This window comes from Agelaius tricolor, unplaced genomic scaffold (assembly GCF_023055355.1).
Source record: "Agelaius tricolor isolate 1412-34295 unplaced genomic scaffold, bAgeTri1.0.p SCAF_3, whole genome shotgun sequence".
Lineage (NCBI taxonomy): Eukaryota > Metazoa > Chordata > Aves > Passeriformes > Icteridae > Agelaius > Agelaius tricolor.
This window is the reverse complement of record NW_027269263.1, coordinates 13,797,313-13,814,896: the sequence shown is the minus strand read 5'-3', so window position 1 is coordinate 13,814,896 and position 17,584 is coordinate 13,797,313. Positions and strand designations below refer to the sequence as shown.

Sequence of the window (17,584 nt, the reverse complement as noted above, 5' to 3'; positions counted from 1 at the left end):
GAATAGAAAATTCCGGATCAAATTTACTGGAAATTTATTCAAGCTGCTACTACTACTACTACTACTTCTTTTTTTTTTTTTTTTAACTGGGGAACATGAATTATAAATATTTTCAAATTATCCCTGTCAAGATGGATAGCTAATAAAGCACTAGACTTGTAGTGTTTTCTAACTTTGCTCTACTTTTCTGTTTGTCTGAAATGCCACCTAATTTCACAGATGTAGTGAAAGCAGTGCAGGAGCTGGCTTTGTTCCAGGTGGGAATTGTTCTCCTCTGCTTAGAAAAGGAAGAGGATGTTTTGTTTTCCCTGCTGTGCTGTGCAGCACAGAGCGAAGGGACAATCTGCCCATCACTGCAGTCACCACTTAGGGCATCTCCTGCTGTATCCTTACCACACCCACAATAGTTTTTGGAGCAGATTTGTGCTGGTTTTCCAGCAAGGTGGATACTAAGACAATGTTTCCACACACCACTGATAATGATTTAAATATTTCTGCTGCCCTGAACCGCTGCAAGGTTGATTCCCTTCTGCTGTTCCCGTTTTGCTGTGTGGATGGAAGCTGCTGGAATATGTTTTGACCAGCTGTTTTCCTTTGCACTAGCCACAAGTATATTTGGAGGCTGACACAAACACATATACACACCTGTTTGGTTTTTTTCCCTTTAATGCCTGAAATCCAAGAAATCAGCAACAATTTGGTATCTGTTTCCATCTAAGAATGCAAGAGGCGTTTCCCAGAAGTGTCAGGTGTGTTGATCATTTTGTCAGGCTGGCTCTCAGGGCACTCTGGATACAGGGTTGCTGATCATTGTCCAAAGCACATCTTTAAATCATGGAAAGACAGAATCTGGCAGTTCTGTGTGTTGAATACAGTGGTGTTCTGAGGTGAGTGGCACTGAAGGAAAAAATGGTCGCTTTTGACTCAGTCTTGGGATTGTTTTGAGACACTTCATAAGCCCCTTGATTATTTTGCAAGAATGCTGAAAATTAGTTTCTTTTATAATCACTTTTTAAAAAAATAATATAGACATATAGAGCACTTCTAACTGAATAATTCATATTACTGTGAACATTTCTGTTGGTTGAAGAAAGGACACAGTTTAACGTCATGTACACAGTAAAACTAGAAACTGTTAAGAACCAATGAGAAGTACTCATTTAGTATTATATTAGTACTACCCAAAAATCATGTCAAATCCAAAGAAAAGCCTGTAACCTGGGTTGCAAAATAATTCTGATAACCTGCTTTAGAAAGTGCATAAGTTCCTTCAAAGGTAAGCAGTGACTGAAGTACAAATTCTGAATTTCTGAAATGTCATCAACAGTCTTCAGGGTGACCTCATTGTGGCCTTCCAGTGCCTGAAGGGAGCCCACAGGAAGGATGGAGAGAGACTCTTTACAGGGGCCTGGAGTGACAGGACAGGGGGAATGGCTTCACACTGATAGAGAGCAGGTTTAGATTGGATATGAGGAAGAAATTATTTCCCTGTGAGGGTGGTGAGGCCCTGGCATAGGGTGCCCAGAGGAGCTGTGGCTGCCCCTGGATCCCTGGCAGTGTCCAAGGCCACGTTGGACGGGGCTCTGAGCAACGTGGGATAGGAGAAGCTGTCCCTGGCCGTGGCAGGGGGTGGGACTGGATGACCTTTAAGGTCCCTTTCAACCCAAACCAGGCTATCGTTCTATGATTTTGTGATCTTTATTAGTAGTCAAGGAAGAAGTCAAGAAGTCAGTGGAACTGGTGGCAGGTAAAAATGAGCAGAAAACTGAAATACAGAAGTGGCTCCTGAGCTAACTTGAAAGCTCTGAGCCAACAGGTGAAGATTCTGCTGTATCTGATCCAAACCAGGGCAGGCATTGCATCTGCTGAGCATCCCTTAGCTAGTAAATCAGGTGTCTGTAATGCTCTGGCTTTGAAATTCAACATAATAACAATATGGAAAAAGAGAATAATGTCATGAAATTGGTGTTTGGCCGCTTTATTATTTTCCATTGCTGCCTGTTACAAATTGCTCATAAAACATCAGAGCACGGTAGTGCTCATAAGTATGCATCTGGAAATTAAGTGTCTGTTTTGGTAAATAAACATTAGGGCACTTAGGGGTAATTTTTTTTTTCCTTGCAGAGTATGAGGAGTTCCACACAGAAATCCTGTTAAAAATAATGGGATTTGTGTGCATAACTCTCTGTGCATCACTTTGAAAGTTTACCCCCTGCAGCATAAGAGTTAGATAATTTTAGTCTTTGAAAATTGTGCTTCTCAGATCTGGTCTTTTCCTACAGTCTGTTATTGATGGTGCACTCGTAAATGCTTCTGAATAATTGTGATCAAATCTTACATTGTTTTCCTTCTGTGGTGGAGAACTTGAGTTATTGTGTATCTCAGTGCTTTGTCTTGTAATGGAGAAAGTCTGAAAGGAAAAATTACAAAGGTGCAAACATGACCTGGTTTGTAAGTGCACAGTTTATATGCACAAGTGACAGATATAAACAATAATATTTGCCCACAGGAAAGACTTGTTCTCTCTATATATAAATACATATATACATATCCAGAGATGTGATATTTGAGCAAAAAAAACCCCATTCAGCAGCTACTAATACTTTAAGGCCTTATAGAAAAATTATATAATTACAAAATCAAACTGTGTTTTTCAAAGTGTTTTCTTCTCAGTCTTAAGTATAAATGTCCCAACGCTGTGGTTTTCACTAACCCAAACAATTTTTCTCTCCTGCTGTATTCCTGGTGGAGCCACTTTTTAGAGTTACTGCCAAAAAAATCTTTCTCTTAATATGATGCTTTCCTGAATTTCTTCAGGGTGCAGAATTGGACAGTTATCAGGCAAAACCTGTGGGGTTTTTTTGTGATGTATCCAGTATTCATTTCCCTATCCATATTGAAAATGGACTGGCAATAGCAGTTATTTTGCAATAGTTTGGCACTTAAGCTTCCAGCTTTCTATGGAACCTGAAACTGCAAAGGAAAGAAGAATTAAAAGATTGCTTGAAAAATGAACTCCTTTTTAGAGCAACTATAGTTTGGTTTTAAAGAAGGTCGTGCTCGGTTTTTTTTTTTTTTTAATCTGAGCCTGTCAATGCATCTCTGCATTAGTTACAGTCTCAAGTTTATCAGTTAGTATTTGTGATGCAGGAAATTTGTATTGAGAGAAGTGGGATTCCTCCCAGTTTTGTGTGGGATTGAACAATGGCACATTTTAAATGTGGGGTGTCTCTGCCTAATGAGAGACAGCTGAGAGGTGTGGGTGGCCAGCTCTGTTCTCCTAAGAGAACTGTGTCATGAAGTCTGGTGCATATTTTGGGTTGTTTTTTTTCTTCTTAGACTTGGATAAAACACTTTTGCCTGGCAAAGTGCATGTCTGCTCCTTCTCCTACTTAAGTTGCTGGCAAATCTCCCGTTGATTTTAGTGGAAGCAGAACTGGACACCAGCTGGACCCAACTTCATATTTGAAAGTGCTTTTTTCCCTGGTGTGAATAAACGCCCCAGTGTGCAAATAACTGTGCTGTTGGGTGTCATATTTTATTGGTGAAAATATATCACTTTCAACTATCAGTTGGCTATGAAAACATCTTGTTGCAAAAAGATCAAAACCAAGAAAAAGCTCACTCTGTGTAAAAATAAACAAACAACTCCCCAAAACAAACAACTTCTCCCAATTCGTGAGCCCCCTGGAAGCTGCTGGCATCATGAAAACAGAAATTTTCCACTTTGTGGACATAATAGGAGTCAAGACTTCGGGGCTCTCTTCCAAGCCCGTGCTTGTGCAACACCATGCGTGTGGTAGCCGTGGCCTCAGCTGATCCCTTTTGGAGACAGGGAGATTTCTATGTCATCTTGCATTTCAAGAGCAGGTTGTATCATAATTTAAAGACTTTTAAAACCAATTGTGGTATCTCCGCAGAAACCACTTGCACAAAACTCCTTCTCCCACCATGTTTTGTCTCCAAGAGAAATAAGGGAACAAAATGGGTGAAAAGCAACAACAACAAAAGCAACTACCAAAAAAATCATCCTGAAGCGGGCACTCAGACTAAGTAGACTTAGACTAGAAATTTCATTTATAAATAATGACAAGAAGCATGTAGAAGTAGATGTCTTTTAAACAGCCTTCATTGAAAGCCTCATCTATATTTACTACAGGAAAAGGTAGCATGATGTCTTCATAGATTATGTGAGATGACATATTTTTTTTCATCCAGCTTGTTCTTCTAATGTAGACCACAAGATCTTCAAATAGTTTCTGTCTGAGAAGCCACCTAGTCGTGGTTTAGTAACTGCCAGCAGTACAGACTATCACACCTCTTCTTAAGCTGTTCCAATAGCTAAATGCCACTACTGTTACATAAAATAAAAATAAAATTCATAACCCACAAACTGAATAACCCAGCTGCCTCTACTTCTTTTCTAGCTGAATTTCTCCATTTTCAGCTTCTCACCAGTATGTCTTGCACCTTTTATCTTTAGACTGAAGTCATCCATTATATCAGATTTCTTATGTAGATAGTCAGAAACAGAGTTCATGCTTAGACTGATAAACTCAGTAGATTGAATGCCTTGAATTTCTGATGAAAAGACTTGTTTTATTCTCTAATCACTCTCGTGGAGCTTCTCCAAACCTGATCCAATTTGTCAGCATTCTTGAACTGTGGACACTAACTTGTGATGTGGTATTATTGCTACAGTAATGTGCTCCTGCATGTGAATAAGTGAGAGAGTCTCACAAATCGCACGTAACAGCTCTTGTTACCCTTTGCAGAACTGTGGAATTTCGGGAGTTGTCATTGCACTGATTTTTCTCCTCGGCTTTTCATTCTTCCCCAAAGTCATGACCTCCTAGAACAGAATCCTCCATTTTTTTGGTGCGTTCTGTATTTTATTGTTAATAAGACATACAGAGGTTTGGACATAATGACACTCATATTGTTTACTTCTAGTCAGTTTTATAAATGATGCCTAAATTGTTAGCAGTGACTTGACCTTATCCCCTCTTTTTTGTGTGTGTGTCCTTTCCAAACACAATTAATAATTATTTTCTGTATGATTTAATTTCATTAAGAAAAGCCTCAAATGAGGCAGACAATACATACTTCATGAGTTTGCACATTAGAAGCCCATATATTTGTTTATGATTTCTTGCTTTAAATTGCACATTGAATTCTATCAGTCACTGAGTTGTTAAGCCATTTGATAACTATCCTTCTGGGCTTACTTAATCAAAAATTTTGCCTTACAGCACTGTGTCACACTGCACAGTTTATCCAACTTTACCAGAATGATATTTTTATTTTTAGCAAAAGCAGAAGATAATCTTCAGAAGTTTCAGAAGGTCTGTTTTGGCAAACCTGTATTGAGGCAATTATTACAACATGATGCCAACATTAAAACTGCCATCAGTATATAGTAACTTCCTTTAATTTTGTGTTAATGGAATGCAAAATCAGCCATTCCTTTGCCTCACCCAGAACTGACATCAAACTCATGGCAGGGAGCTGGATATCAATAAAAAGTGTAAGTACTCCCTGGTACTTTTGGAAAAGTATCATTGCATGTGAGACATCTCAGAGTTCTCTGGGATTTTGTGTCTCTTCCAAACTTTCTGAAAATCTGTATTAGTAGACCAGAGATCCCCAACAGCTCCTCTTTTATACTTGGCTGCAAGTTATTAATATATGAAGATTTAATAAGCCTAGTTTTCATATCTCTTCCTGGATTAATGCTGAAATATGCTCATAACATCATCCACTGTATCACTGGTTGGATGTAGCTACATTTTCTGTGTAATCACTGATAATCTGAGCATTTCCACTTCATTAATTTAATACAGATTAAGACCCAAAAGAGATCACCAGACCCTCTAGTTCAGCCTCCAGAACATTATATGTACAATTCCAACTCCTTAAGCAGTGTGCAGAGTTTTATAAGGCAGGATAGATAAGTTCTGGTGTGTAATAGGGAGAGCTGGTACTGATGCAGGTATCCATGATAAGCCTTAGGTACCTCTCAGCCTTTGCTTCCTGCACATCCTCATGTGGAACCAGCCTTTTGCAGACTCAGAGAGGGCAAGTGAATAAACCATTGTATTAAGGCCTTTAAATCAAGTTTAAAGACCAACGAGTATAATGAAATACGGACTGAGAAAATGGAATTTGTTTGTGTCTACATGTTCCTACTAGAATAATTATTCCCTATTGGAAACTTTTGCCTGTCAATCCCCAGCTATTTAAAACTGCAACAACAATATCCAGTTGTTGCTTTCTTGTGTCCTCAGTCTTTATCCTAGCTTTTGTTAGGGACAATGCAGTGGTATTCATCAGCAACAATAAGACTGTTATGTTTCATTGTGTTTTTTCCAAAGCTATACAATGTTCTATCCATTATGGAAGGGTTGCAGTCAGCTGAGTGATGTTTACATGTCACTTCCATACCCTAATAAGAGGTATAAAAGAAAGTGTATTGTAGCCAGCAGGGGACAGTTTCAGTATGGAAGGCCAGGACTTCTGCCTCGTATAGAAATGTAATCAAGGAAGATAGCACTGCCCTGCTTAGTGTGCTCTTATTTTGGACCTCTGCTTTAGTGCCACAAGTGTCAGTAGTAGCTGCAGCAAACTGCTTATTCATGCTGCTGCTGTGATCGTTTGCTTTTGGGCAGTATTAATTTTGTGGCTGTGCTAAGTTAGGAACCCATTCCCAGGGACATCAATGGCGTGGCTGTCTGGCTTGTCCTGGCAGCGGCCGGAAAAGCTCGTCCATGTGATGGGGCTGTTCTTGACTGTGTTTGCTGGCATTCCCATAAAAGCATTCCCACACACCTATGCCAGCAGGATCAGCATTTTTTCTGGAAGCTGGGTCTTTCCAGCTTTTTCTGGGATGGTGCCTCACAGTCACATGGGGGTGATGGGTGTTTCTGATACATTCCTTGGGCATTTCTCTGTGCATTTCTCAGCCCCGGTTCATGTGGCTGGGCCCTTCTGCTCTTTGTAGTGGCAGCTCATTTCACAAGACTCATGGAAGTCATATGGCTGCCTGAGGTCATCACAGAGGAGATGAGGATCCCGAGTTTGCAAATATGTGGGTTGAGCCTGGGGGTGCGTTTCTGACACAGCTGTCAGGCAAAGCAGAGGTTCCACCACATTTCTGCTTCTCAAACACGGCATCCTTGACTCTTGACACTTCAGCTTCTGGGAACTATAACTATTGTCTGGATTCATGGGAGGTTGAGAGAGAGTAGGAATCCTAATAATTAAGACTTCTTGGAAGAAGAAATGAAATCTGTTCCTTAGTTTGGATATGGGTGGAGCAGGATTCCTTCCCCTTTCTGTAGCCAGCTGGAGAAACATCTTCATATCCCCTGGTGTCTTTGAAGGTAACAAGACAGGAGGAAGATCTGAGATGTGCTGGTAGTTACTTGCTTTGAGGTATTCAGACCCCAGTGCTAAATCACTCAGTGTGTTAGTCAAAAGCTATTTTATGGTTTTAAACATTCTTCTTGATAAAATAAGGGCTGTTTTGGTTGAACAATAAAGCTCGTGACCACAGGTAGTATTCTTAACTATCTGTAGATGGCTTTTGGTGTTTCTTCCCATGACTGCTCTGTGACTGTTTATATAATTTACCATTAGTCATCAGCAGACTGCAGAGGTTGCTGGTTGAGGAGGTTGACTCAAAGTGAGTGGTTAGTCAAGTGCTATGGCAAATGCCAGCCTTTCTGTTGAAAAGATCATGTCTCAAGACAGTCTCCATTCTGGATTGGGTCCTAGTTGGGAGCTAGGAAGGGTTTCTGCTCTGTGATCCCAGTTGTGTGACAGTTTTATGATTCTGTGATATATATGCTTGTGAAAGCTTGAACAGGGGCTTTAGCCTTTTTCTCAGTCCATATTTATCAGTTCTGGTGGGAACTCTTGCCCCATCACTAATATAGTTTTCTTCTTCGGGAGATGAGGAAAATGAGGTTCACTTTGCTGTGAGACACTGGATTTTGGTCCCAGCTAAAGACAGGATGTTGAGCAGGAGGAGCTGGTGCTCTTACCCATCTTAAAATTTCTTATGAGCTTGGTTACTGTACTTGTCCATTACCGTACCACTCCAGGTTAAACCCCATCACAACCAGGCTGGGAAGGAATCTGTCTCTGTGTGAGGTCCTCAGAGACTTCTGGTTCTTTGCCTTGCTCTGTAGTGCAGAGCACACTGGATTAATCTCACCTGGAAAATCCACCCAGTAAACTCCCTGTAGGTGATGCTTCTTATTTTTCTTGCAGCTACTGTATTTATAGCTTTAGATGTTTTACTTTAGGCCTCGTATTTTCCTTGGCTGTATGAGAGAACTCTGTATAGACTATTGTCAAATGAAAACATCAAAATGGGAGAACTAGAAAGAATGGCTGGTTGGTATTGTCAGGCAGCACACAAAGTCCTGCTTTTTGGCACTTTTTTCAGGTGGACAAGGCTATTGTCTTCAAGGCCCATGAAGCAGTGAAGGCCCTCTGTGTTGTGTGGTTGCCCCTGGAAATATTGCCGAGTTAACAGGGAAGTGGGAGTGAGAGTGTCTGGGGCTTGCTTCCCTGCTGCCTGCTGTCTGTGGTGGCCACAGAGATGTTTTGATTGAAAACTTGACTGCTGCACTAATGTGCAGGCACTGGCAAGCTGCTGAATGCTGAGAATGCTTCTATTGCACATATTTTTTCAGAATTTTTTTCATTAAAACCAGCAGTTTAGTAAAAGTAGGGAAAAAATGTTCAATTTTAATGCCAAACACTTGAAGTGACCATTTTCCCTCTTCTGTGTTGAGCATTGGAGACCTTACTTATTCCTCTTTATGAAATCTGAGGTTGCACATACGCCTACAATTGTTGTGTCACCTTCTGCCTCTGTAAAGCTGAGTGTTGACTGCAGGTGTTCTGTGGAGACTGAAGGCAAAATAAAAATGCCAAGTAATTGGTACCCCTGACTCTCAATCCAGCGTGTCTTGTGTTGCAGAACATAAGTAAAAATGAAAGGGAAGATATTCAGAGAGCTGCATGCAAATTTTGACTGGTTGTGGTTTTGGAAGTCAAGGAACAAGGCGATACAGAGAATGCTTTTTAAGCTGTTCTATCAAATGTCATATCTCTGTTTTAATATTTTATGTGATGTGGCTTCTTTCAGATGATCAGCTGGATTATCTGAGATCAGAGAAAAGGGAGTGGTACTACTCAGCTGCAGAAAATAGGAAGAAAGTGCTGCCATGGCAGGGTAGGGCACAGACACACTGACTGCAGAGCACTGGCTATTTGTGAAGCTTGTTTCAATATACACATCTCACAGATAGCCCGTCAGAATTACTGAAGTGGAGGTGTTTCATTTATAATCAATAAGTTTAAAACAAACTTCAAAAAAGTTTATACAACACTATTTTAGAATTTTCCTCCTGGGATTTGTTAGATAAGACCGTTAGATATTTGTTTTCTGGACAACTTTCCTGTTTGTATGCTTACTAATTATAATGGAAAGACCTACTAAATTATGTATCTGTGTTAAACAGCTTGCTTTTCAAACAAAGGAAATTGGCCACAACTCTCATTTCTTCTATTTTTATCTTTCTCTTAAAGGGCAACACTTTAAGGAAAATCCTCCTGTATCGGTACTTTAAAGGGGAATATGGAAGTGGTATGAATGGGCCCCTGTCTGCCAGCTACAGCAAAACTGCACAAGTGGGAGGTAAATCAACACACATCATTTCAAGAGAGCAAAATTAGCAGCACCATTTTTTCTAATAGGCACATTGGACATGCTCCAGGCATTCAGTTGGTAAATAAATCAAACATGTTCTGTAACCACTTAGAAGAGAGGTAGTATCAGACTCTTCTATTTTTAAGTTGCTCACACTTGTCTCAGATGGTGCATTTGGAGGTACCAAAGCAGGTACCAGGAAATCCCCATCCAGAAATTCAGCAAAGCAGAAAACTTTTGAAGAGAGATGGTGTTGTTTCTGGAAATTAAAGAATTTTTTGACATTCCGATCCTTTATTGATATATGAAAAATATCTAAGGAAAAGCTTTTCACAAAAGTACTGGTTAGACAATAGATCAAATTTTCCTGAGAGGTTGTAGAATGTGTCAGTTCTTGTTACAACTTTACTGGACAAGACTCTGACAAACCTGTCCTATCTTCCTGTGGGCAAGAAGTTTCGGTAGATGATCTCTGCAGGTCCCTTATAAGCTAATTTTTTGTATCATTCTGCTGTAGAAGCCACAGGAACTTACAGCTGGGTGGTTTCTAGTAAAGCCCATAATAATGAATGTCATAGGAAATGAGGCTGGAGCTAGGTATAGAGCCAGATCAGAACTGCATTTTGCATTTTCAGTGCACACTGAAAGCATGCCCAGATTTGTCAACTTTTGCAGATGTCACCCAGCTGTTCCTCCTTTACTATTTCAATACAGACTCTGAAAATCTTTGCAGTCTTAACATTCTCTACGCCAAATTTTGCTCTCTAACAAATAAGAGACTGAAGTTTTACTATTTTTTTAGTTCTCTCTAAAAAGTGTGTGTGTGTATGGCATCATCACAAAGTCTGAAGCATTTTAATCACTTTAATCAAAGTAGTACTGGCTGATTAAAACAGTACTGTATTTTTACTAATGAAGTAGGTGCAGTTACATCTTTAGAGAAGTAAGTATAGCAGGAAAGATGATCATCTGTGATAATAAAAGGTGGTTGATTTAATGAGCTAATACAATTTAGCAAAATTTCTTCAACCCACACCTTTAATTTGGATTAACTCAAGTCTGTGTTCTTAAAAAAAGCGTCGTGATGATGATGATGGTGATGATGATGATCTAGGAGTTGGCAAAAGCATTTGGCTGGAAGGTCAGACCCATAACCAGGGTGGATTTACCAGGACACAATTTTAGTGCAGATTAGGCCTGAGATTCAAGAGCAGATTTAAAAAGGGTCTCACAGCATTGACCCTACTCACAGTTTAGTGTATGCAGCAGTGGAATTAAAAAAGGGTTCAGTGAACAAATCAATGTCCTTTCCATCTTATTTATTGTCTGAATATCCTGACAGAACAATGGCTTGGGGATTTGTTTTATTTCTTATTCTTAGAGCCCAACATTGCAGTTTCATACAAAAATCTTGTTTTTATCAAAGGGAACTTTGCCTGACAGAATTTCAAAATTAAATTTATTACGTTGCTATTGTGTGCTTTATCACTACTAATAGGTTCATTTTCATGTATGTGTGTGAAGCAAACATGAATGGTAGTTGTGTATTTGTCTAATTTGCAGGTGGATTTTCAGGACAAGATGCAGATAAGTCTGGGGTGACTATGTTTGATATCCAGTGCCTCCTGGACAAAGAAGGTGCCTCAGAACTGGTCATAGATGTGATAGTGAACACCAGAAATGACAGGATTTTCTCCGAGGGCATTCTGCTGGGTATTGCACTGCTTGAAGGTGGAAATACGCAAACACAGGTACTTGTTTAATCTGCTTATTCACATATTGATTCTCAGGTGCATGTGGTCTGGAGACAAATAAAGAGAACCTTTTTGCTGTGAGTTCTCTGAGAAGTTTGTCACTAGAATATGTACCACTGTAATGCAAATGTAAATATGCCCTATTACTATGCGGTAGCTCTTCGGGAGAAGGAAAGGTTTTTCAGCTCTCCCTCTCTGTCTAGCACTGTGCTGCTTTTAATCTGGTCATTGCCATGTCAGCATTATCCCCAGTTATTTTATGTCAGTCTTCGTAAAATTAAAAATTATAATACTTCTAAGTTTATAAAAGCACATTATTTTCTGGAAACCTTCAGAGACATTTATTAAAATCTCCAAAGAGAAAAAAACTTGGTTATTTGAGAAGACCAGTATTCCAGTTGATAGAAAATATTTGCTTTAAACTATGGTTTCTAGGTGTTTTTCTATATATTTGCTTTAAACTATGGTTTCTAGGTGTTCTCGCCCAGATTAAGCCAAATCAGATGTTTGAGGGAATAGAGAGAATTGATATGAGGAGGGAAGGCTGGGAGAATTGGGATTGTTTGCAAACTGTTTCAAATGGTCCTCAGCCTGCTTGACAGTTATACTAAGGGACTGGAATTAATAACCTAAAATAATATTTAATAATAAATTCTGTCTGTAGCACAAAAAATTAATATAATCCAAGCTATAATATTACATATTTGATGTTCCCTGCTTTCTCTTGTTGTTACATAATAAGTCACTTTTCACTTTTATTTGTAGATGGAATATAATGACTAGTAAGTCTGGAGAAATGGAGAGTGTCACAAAGTAATTTAACTTCAAATACAATATTGTGACATTTAAAAGACTGCAAATAGCACAGTTCACCATTTTACCCAAATTTTAAAATATTATCATCAGTCTTTGTTACCAGCCTTGTATATCACTTTGTGAAAGAACTGGTCAGGCAGTGGCCAACATTTGTTCTGTGTAAGTGAAGTAATTATTCATCATTTGTTTCACCAAAAAAAAATAGTGTGTTTTTTTATTTCTTCTTCCTTAGAAGATTGATATCTAAAGAATTTTTTTTTTTTGCAGTATTCGACTTACCAGCAACTAAAGGAGCAGAAGAAGTCAGAAAGGTTCTTCAAAGTGCTGTATGATCGCATGAAAGCTGCTCAGCAGGAGATCAGATCCACAGTGACAGTGAACACTATTGATTTGGGGAGCAAAAAGAAGGAGGATGACAGTGACCTCACCATATCTGTTCCCAAAAAGAGAGGTAAGGAGGCACCCCTGGGAAGGAGGGGAGCAGGGCTTTATATTGACACTGCATGTGCTGCACCACTGCTGCACTGCTGAGTTGATCAATAAGCTTTAACATTAATAATTGCCAATTTGCATATTTTGCCTGTTTTTCTCTGAATTACAGTCCATCTCAGGTTGGCCACAAGGAATTAGCTTTAATGAAATCAGTGAAGCTCTGCCAGTTTGCATCAATAAAAGATATTGAGCTGTATTTTTAGAGGAGCAAAAGCAGAGGCTGCTGCTATTGGGGATATTTCACAAGAGCAGGCTCAGGAACTGATTTCCCACCCTGTGGTCTTCCCATTGTTCTCATCATTTATTGTATATGAGAGAGAAATAGTAGGGCTTTTTGTGTTAATGTTCTGTTTCACTCTGGTTTGTGGTTTATTTGGAACATGCTATCCCTGCATGAATGTTGCTTTGATATTCTTTGTGAGTCGCCTAGAGGCCTTTGAAGAGTTAGACACCAACAAAGAAAAAGTTGTATTCATTATTATTGTTTTCTTATTGTTTAATCAAATGGGGAGAAAGACTTTCAAAAATGAAGGAAAATTGTCTTCTTTTCAGTTAAGGATTCAACTCTGCATCTGAAGGAGGGAATGAAAGGACAGTTAACAGAAGCATCCTCTGCAACCTCCAAGGCTTACTCTGTGTACAGAAGAGAAATGGACCCAGAAATAGATCTGATGGGCTCAGGAGCAGATGCTGCAAATGCAGAAGAGAAGTCTGCAGAAGAAGCAATCATGAGCCCTGCCATTGCAATCATGCAGCCAATACTGAGATTTCTTCAGCTGCTGTGTGAGAACCACAACCGAGAGCTCCAGGTAAAGTGTTTTGAGCTGAGCTTTTATAGGGCTGTTGTTAGAGGGGCTGCACCTTCATAAGGGGAGAAAAACACACTTGTGCCTGGCCCCTGTTACAGAATAGGGCTGTCTGAAGTATTGGGTCCAAGGGATAAAAGAAGCATTTTCAAGAACCATTTGGGTTCTGTGATGGAGTTCAGAATTGCTTGGGGGTCTCAGCACAGCCACATGGAGCTGAGCAGGGTCTAAATGTCCCTGTTAGTAAGGTTCCTGTGCACAGTTGGTAGATCACTTACCACAGACTTGAAGAGCACAGGAAGTTTCTGGGTACTGCCCCTTTGCCAAAGTATCACAACTGAAGGCTTTCAGATGCTCTGTGTGTCCCTGCTATCAGTTCTTTTGGTAGAAATTACTGTCCCCATAGCAACCTCTGCAAAATGTATTTTCTGCAAATATACATCAATGCCGTGGTCAGGAGTGGTTCCTCCCCTTCCAGCTGTGGTTGGGGTGGTTTGAGCTGAGCTCCATAATGTGCCACTAGACCTGCTTAGCTGTGGGGCAACAGCTTCCAAGAGAAGGGCTGTGATGGGTGACTGGGAGCAGGTCTGCAGGACATATAAAAGACATTTAAGGCCAGTGTAGATGTTTGCCAAGTTCAGTTTCCTAAGCCTTCACTGCTCTGTGATTTAATCAGATAATAGTTCTCAATTGCTGCATTAAGGCCTAATGTATTTTCTATAGTAGTGCAGTGTACTTCAGTACCTGAGACACACTGGTCATATGGCTATAAATTGTATCCTTCAATGTTTTCATGAAAAAAGACTAAAAGACTTTCGCCTTGACTCTCTTCCTTTTTTTTTTTTTTTTTTGTTTTGTTTTGTTTTGTGTTCCTTTCCTCAACCCACCAGAATTTCTTAAGACATCAAAACAATAAAACAAATTACAACCTCGTTTGTGAGACCCTTCAGTTTTTGGACTGCATCTGTGGGAGCACCACAGGTGGGCTGGGCTTGCTGGGGCTTTACATCAATGAGAGGAACGTGGCTCTTGTCAACCAGACTCTGGAAAGCTTGACAGAATACTGCCAGGGCCCGTGCCATGAAAACCAGGTAGGCTCAAGAACTTCTGGATGCAGAAGGCTGTACCTGAATGTTGCTGTCTGGGTGCTTATCACAAACCTTTGAGTATTCCTGATATCGTAAATTCACTTGGAGCTGCTGTGACTAGACTTAACATGCTTCAAGCTTTCATGAAGCCTGAGTGACCCTTTTAAGTCAGAGCTCAAAACAGACTCTCCCTGTAGTACCTCTTCTTCCTCTGAGAGTTGGCAGACCTTTTGGAGGGAGTTTCATGTTTTATGTTGCTGTGTCTGTGGCTTAACCCTCATTTTGTGAGACTGGATTTGGAGTCAGAGTTTTGGAAGTGCATTGCAAACACACACTGTTTGTGTTTCAATGTGTTTCATTTTCACACATTTTGCCTTTGGTGGTGTTTTTACATCTTGCTAACACTTACTTTCCTTATTTCACTTAACTGCCACAAAGTTTAACTTACCCTCCTGCCATACCACCTAGCAGCATCTTTAATTATGGTATCAGTATTGAAATGGATGACACTAAAGACCATGCTTCTGATCTTCTGTGCCTTCCTCACTGCAGCCTTTGGAAGTCACACAGCTGTGACCTCTGGTAAAAGTCTCTTTAGTGCCATGCTGAAGAAGTATAGAAAGCTAAAGGATGTGGTTACATGCTGCCATATTTGATCTGAAGAGAATTAAAGTTGCAATAAAGTTGTCATAGTGGATGAAACTGCAGAATTTTTGCTACAGATTAGCAGTGGAAAAATTGTGGCGAGCAAATGACAGAAGCAATCTGTTCTCTATGCTAGAAATAGCTGAAGAAATACATGCAATATTAATGCTTCTTCATTAATGTGCTCCAATGAAATGTAAAGTGCTATTACGGCCATTCCTGGTAATCAGCTGCCTTTACCTGATATTTTAAAAACAAACAGAAGTCCTTTAGTGGACTAAATTTTGAACAGTAATATTTAAACCACTTCTGGATGGGAAAAACAACTGTAAAAAAGCATAACAACAGGACTGAAGACAAAAAAATGTTACAAGTTAACATGTTCTCCAGCAAAGAGAGAACTTCTCTTATGTGAGAAGCACTGGAGGAACACTGATATGGAAGGGAATGATGAATTAAACTTTATTACTTTGACCTATCTGCTGGGAAGTCACTCAGGATTTGAGTTGCACTTGTTTACACCAACTGCAAATCTAATTCAGTATATTTCAGGGGCAAATGCCCCACACTCTCTCATTTTCATTTTTCCCCCTCTCTCTGTCTTCCTGGAAAACTTTTCCTTTCCTGTTGTCCCATAAACCTGCCAGAGGAATAAGTGCCATAGGCTGTTGTATAACTGGCTGTTATGCACAAGGCCTTGAAGGTCCAGAACTCCAGCTGTAAAGGCATTTGGGAAGTACCACTGCTCACAAATACAGTTCTAAATTTCATATCCAGAAATACTCTTCTTTGCAGGACATGTCCACGTTCATGGAAAAAACTTTGATTTTCATGAACATTTTGTACTGTAACAGCAATATTAATGCTGGCTGCTGAGGGCAAATGAAGAATCTGAGCGTGCAAATTTGGTTGTGCTTGCAGTCAAGCTTCTCTTTTATGTCTGAGGCTGGCATGTGCTCAGCTGAATCTGGCAGTGGTCCTGAGGGCTGCTGTCTGCAAGTTGTGCCGCTTGGTGCCAAGCCCTGCGGGATTCTCTGGGAGCAGATTTTAGCTTGCACCACCTTTTTTCCAGTTGGGTATTTCCCTACTGGCAGTGTTTGGGTTAGTTCTGTACACACAAGTCTCCCCCAGCACTTCTTGTGGTGTGTTTTCAGGCTGTTCTGCTTTGACTGAAGGTTTCATTGCTCTTGCAAGGTGTTTTAAGTTCTGGGTCCTTCTTTTAGAAATTTGCTGATGTGTATATTCTCTTGTTCCCTCTGGCTGTATCATCTCCCTCTTTTTCCTACTCCTCCCCTCCCTTCTGCCCCTACCCCATTCCCTTCTCTTCTCTTGTTTTGCAGACATGCATAGCCACCCATGAGTCTAATGGGATTGATATTATAATTGCTCTCATCCTGAATGACATAAACCCCCTTGGCAAATACTGCATGGACTTGGTGCTTCAGCTCAAGGTACAGTATATGGAAATTTGTTTATTTGAATTTGGGCAGCAACAGAAGACATACCTATGGGAGAGCTCTAGGCAGCCTGACATTTACTTAATCTTACCACAGCACAGTATACTCAGAAGCCTTTGCAAAACAAAATCTTGCAAATGAGTTCATCTCAGCTTCTGAATCCTTACCAAGCCCTCTGCCACAGGCCTTTTGACCCACTGATATGTTGGGGACTATGTCTCAACTTTTTAAAAAAAATCCTATCAATCAGGCATAACACAGCTAGCATGAAAAGTCTGTATTGTGATGTAAAATCTCTCAAGACTGATAAACAGCCACACTGTACAGGCATGCAGCAAGTCAGGCATGCTCTCTAAATACCGAACTCTTAAAAATTATTTGAGAAAGAAATGCTGTGAAAAAGAGCAATACATCAGGTGACCTGCAATGTCAAATAAAGTTGAAAACAAGGTTCAAGTAAATTGTACCTTATTTCCCTTCTCAGTGTCCTCTGAGGGGAAACACAAAGTGTGGAGTGTGAGGGCAAAGCCTAGAGAGGGAGGGCTTGTAATGTAATTTTGTTCTGTGTTCTGGGGAGGGTTGGACAGGCTGGTAGATAAGTTTCTCCTGTCTGTGTGCCAGTGCATGCAGAGGGGAGCTCTGCAGCTGCACTGTCTGCCAAGGAGGGTAGAATCTGTCCAGGAGGAGCCCTGGGTTATTGCCTTTTCTTGCCTCCCAAATTAAGTATTTCCATTGCAGATGCTCTGTTTCCTCCCCAAACCAGAAAATTCTTTGTGGTAGCTGCATTGCATCATATTGGCAA

The 17,584-nt window shown here is 40.2% G+C and overlaps 1 protein-coding gene across 6 annotated transcripts in view; it reads left to right on the top strand.

The window, feature by feature from the left end:
* ITPR2 (inositol 1,4,5-trisphosphate receptor type 2) overlaps nucleotides 1-17,584 on the top strand; it is a 244,386-nt gene that overhangs the window by 156,704 nt on the left and 70,098 nt on the right. For all 6 annotated transcript variants that reach the window (XM_071422550.1, XM_071422548.1, XM_071422551.1 and 3 more), the window contains 6 exons: nucleotides 9,604-9,712; nucleotides 11,288-11,475; nucleotides 12,562-12,745; nucleotides 13,339-13,595; nucleotides 14,483-14,683; nucleotides 16,666-16,776. In XM_071422550.1, the coding sequence (XP_071278651.1) occupies nucleotides 9,604-9,712; nucleotides 11,288-11,475; nucleotides 12,562-12,745; nucleotides 13,339-13,595; nucleotides 14,483-14,683; nucleotides 16,666-16,776 (1,050 nt within the window). The remainder of the gene's footprint in view (nucleotides 1-9,603; nucleotides 9,713-11,287; nucleotides 11,476-12,561; nucleotides 12,746-13,338; nucleotides 13,596-14,482; nucleotides 14,684-16,665; nucleotides 16,777-17,584) is intronic.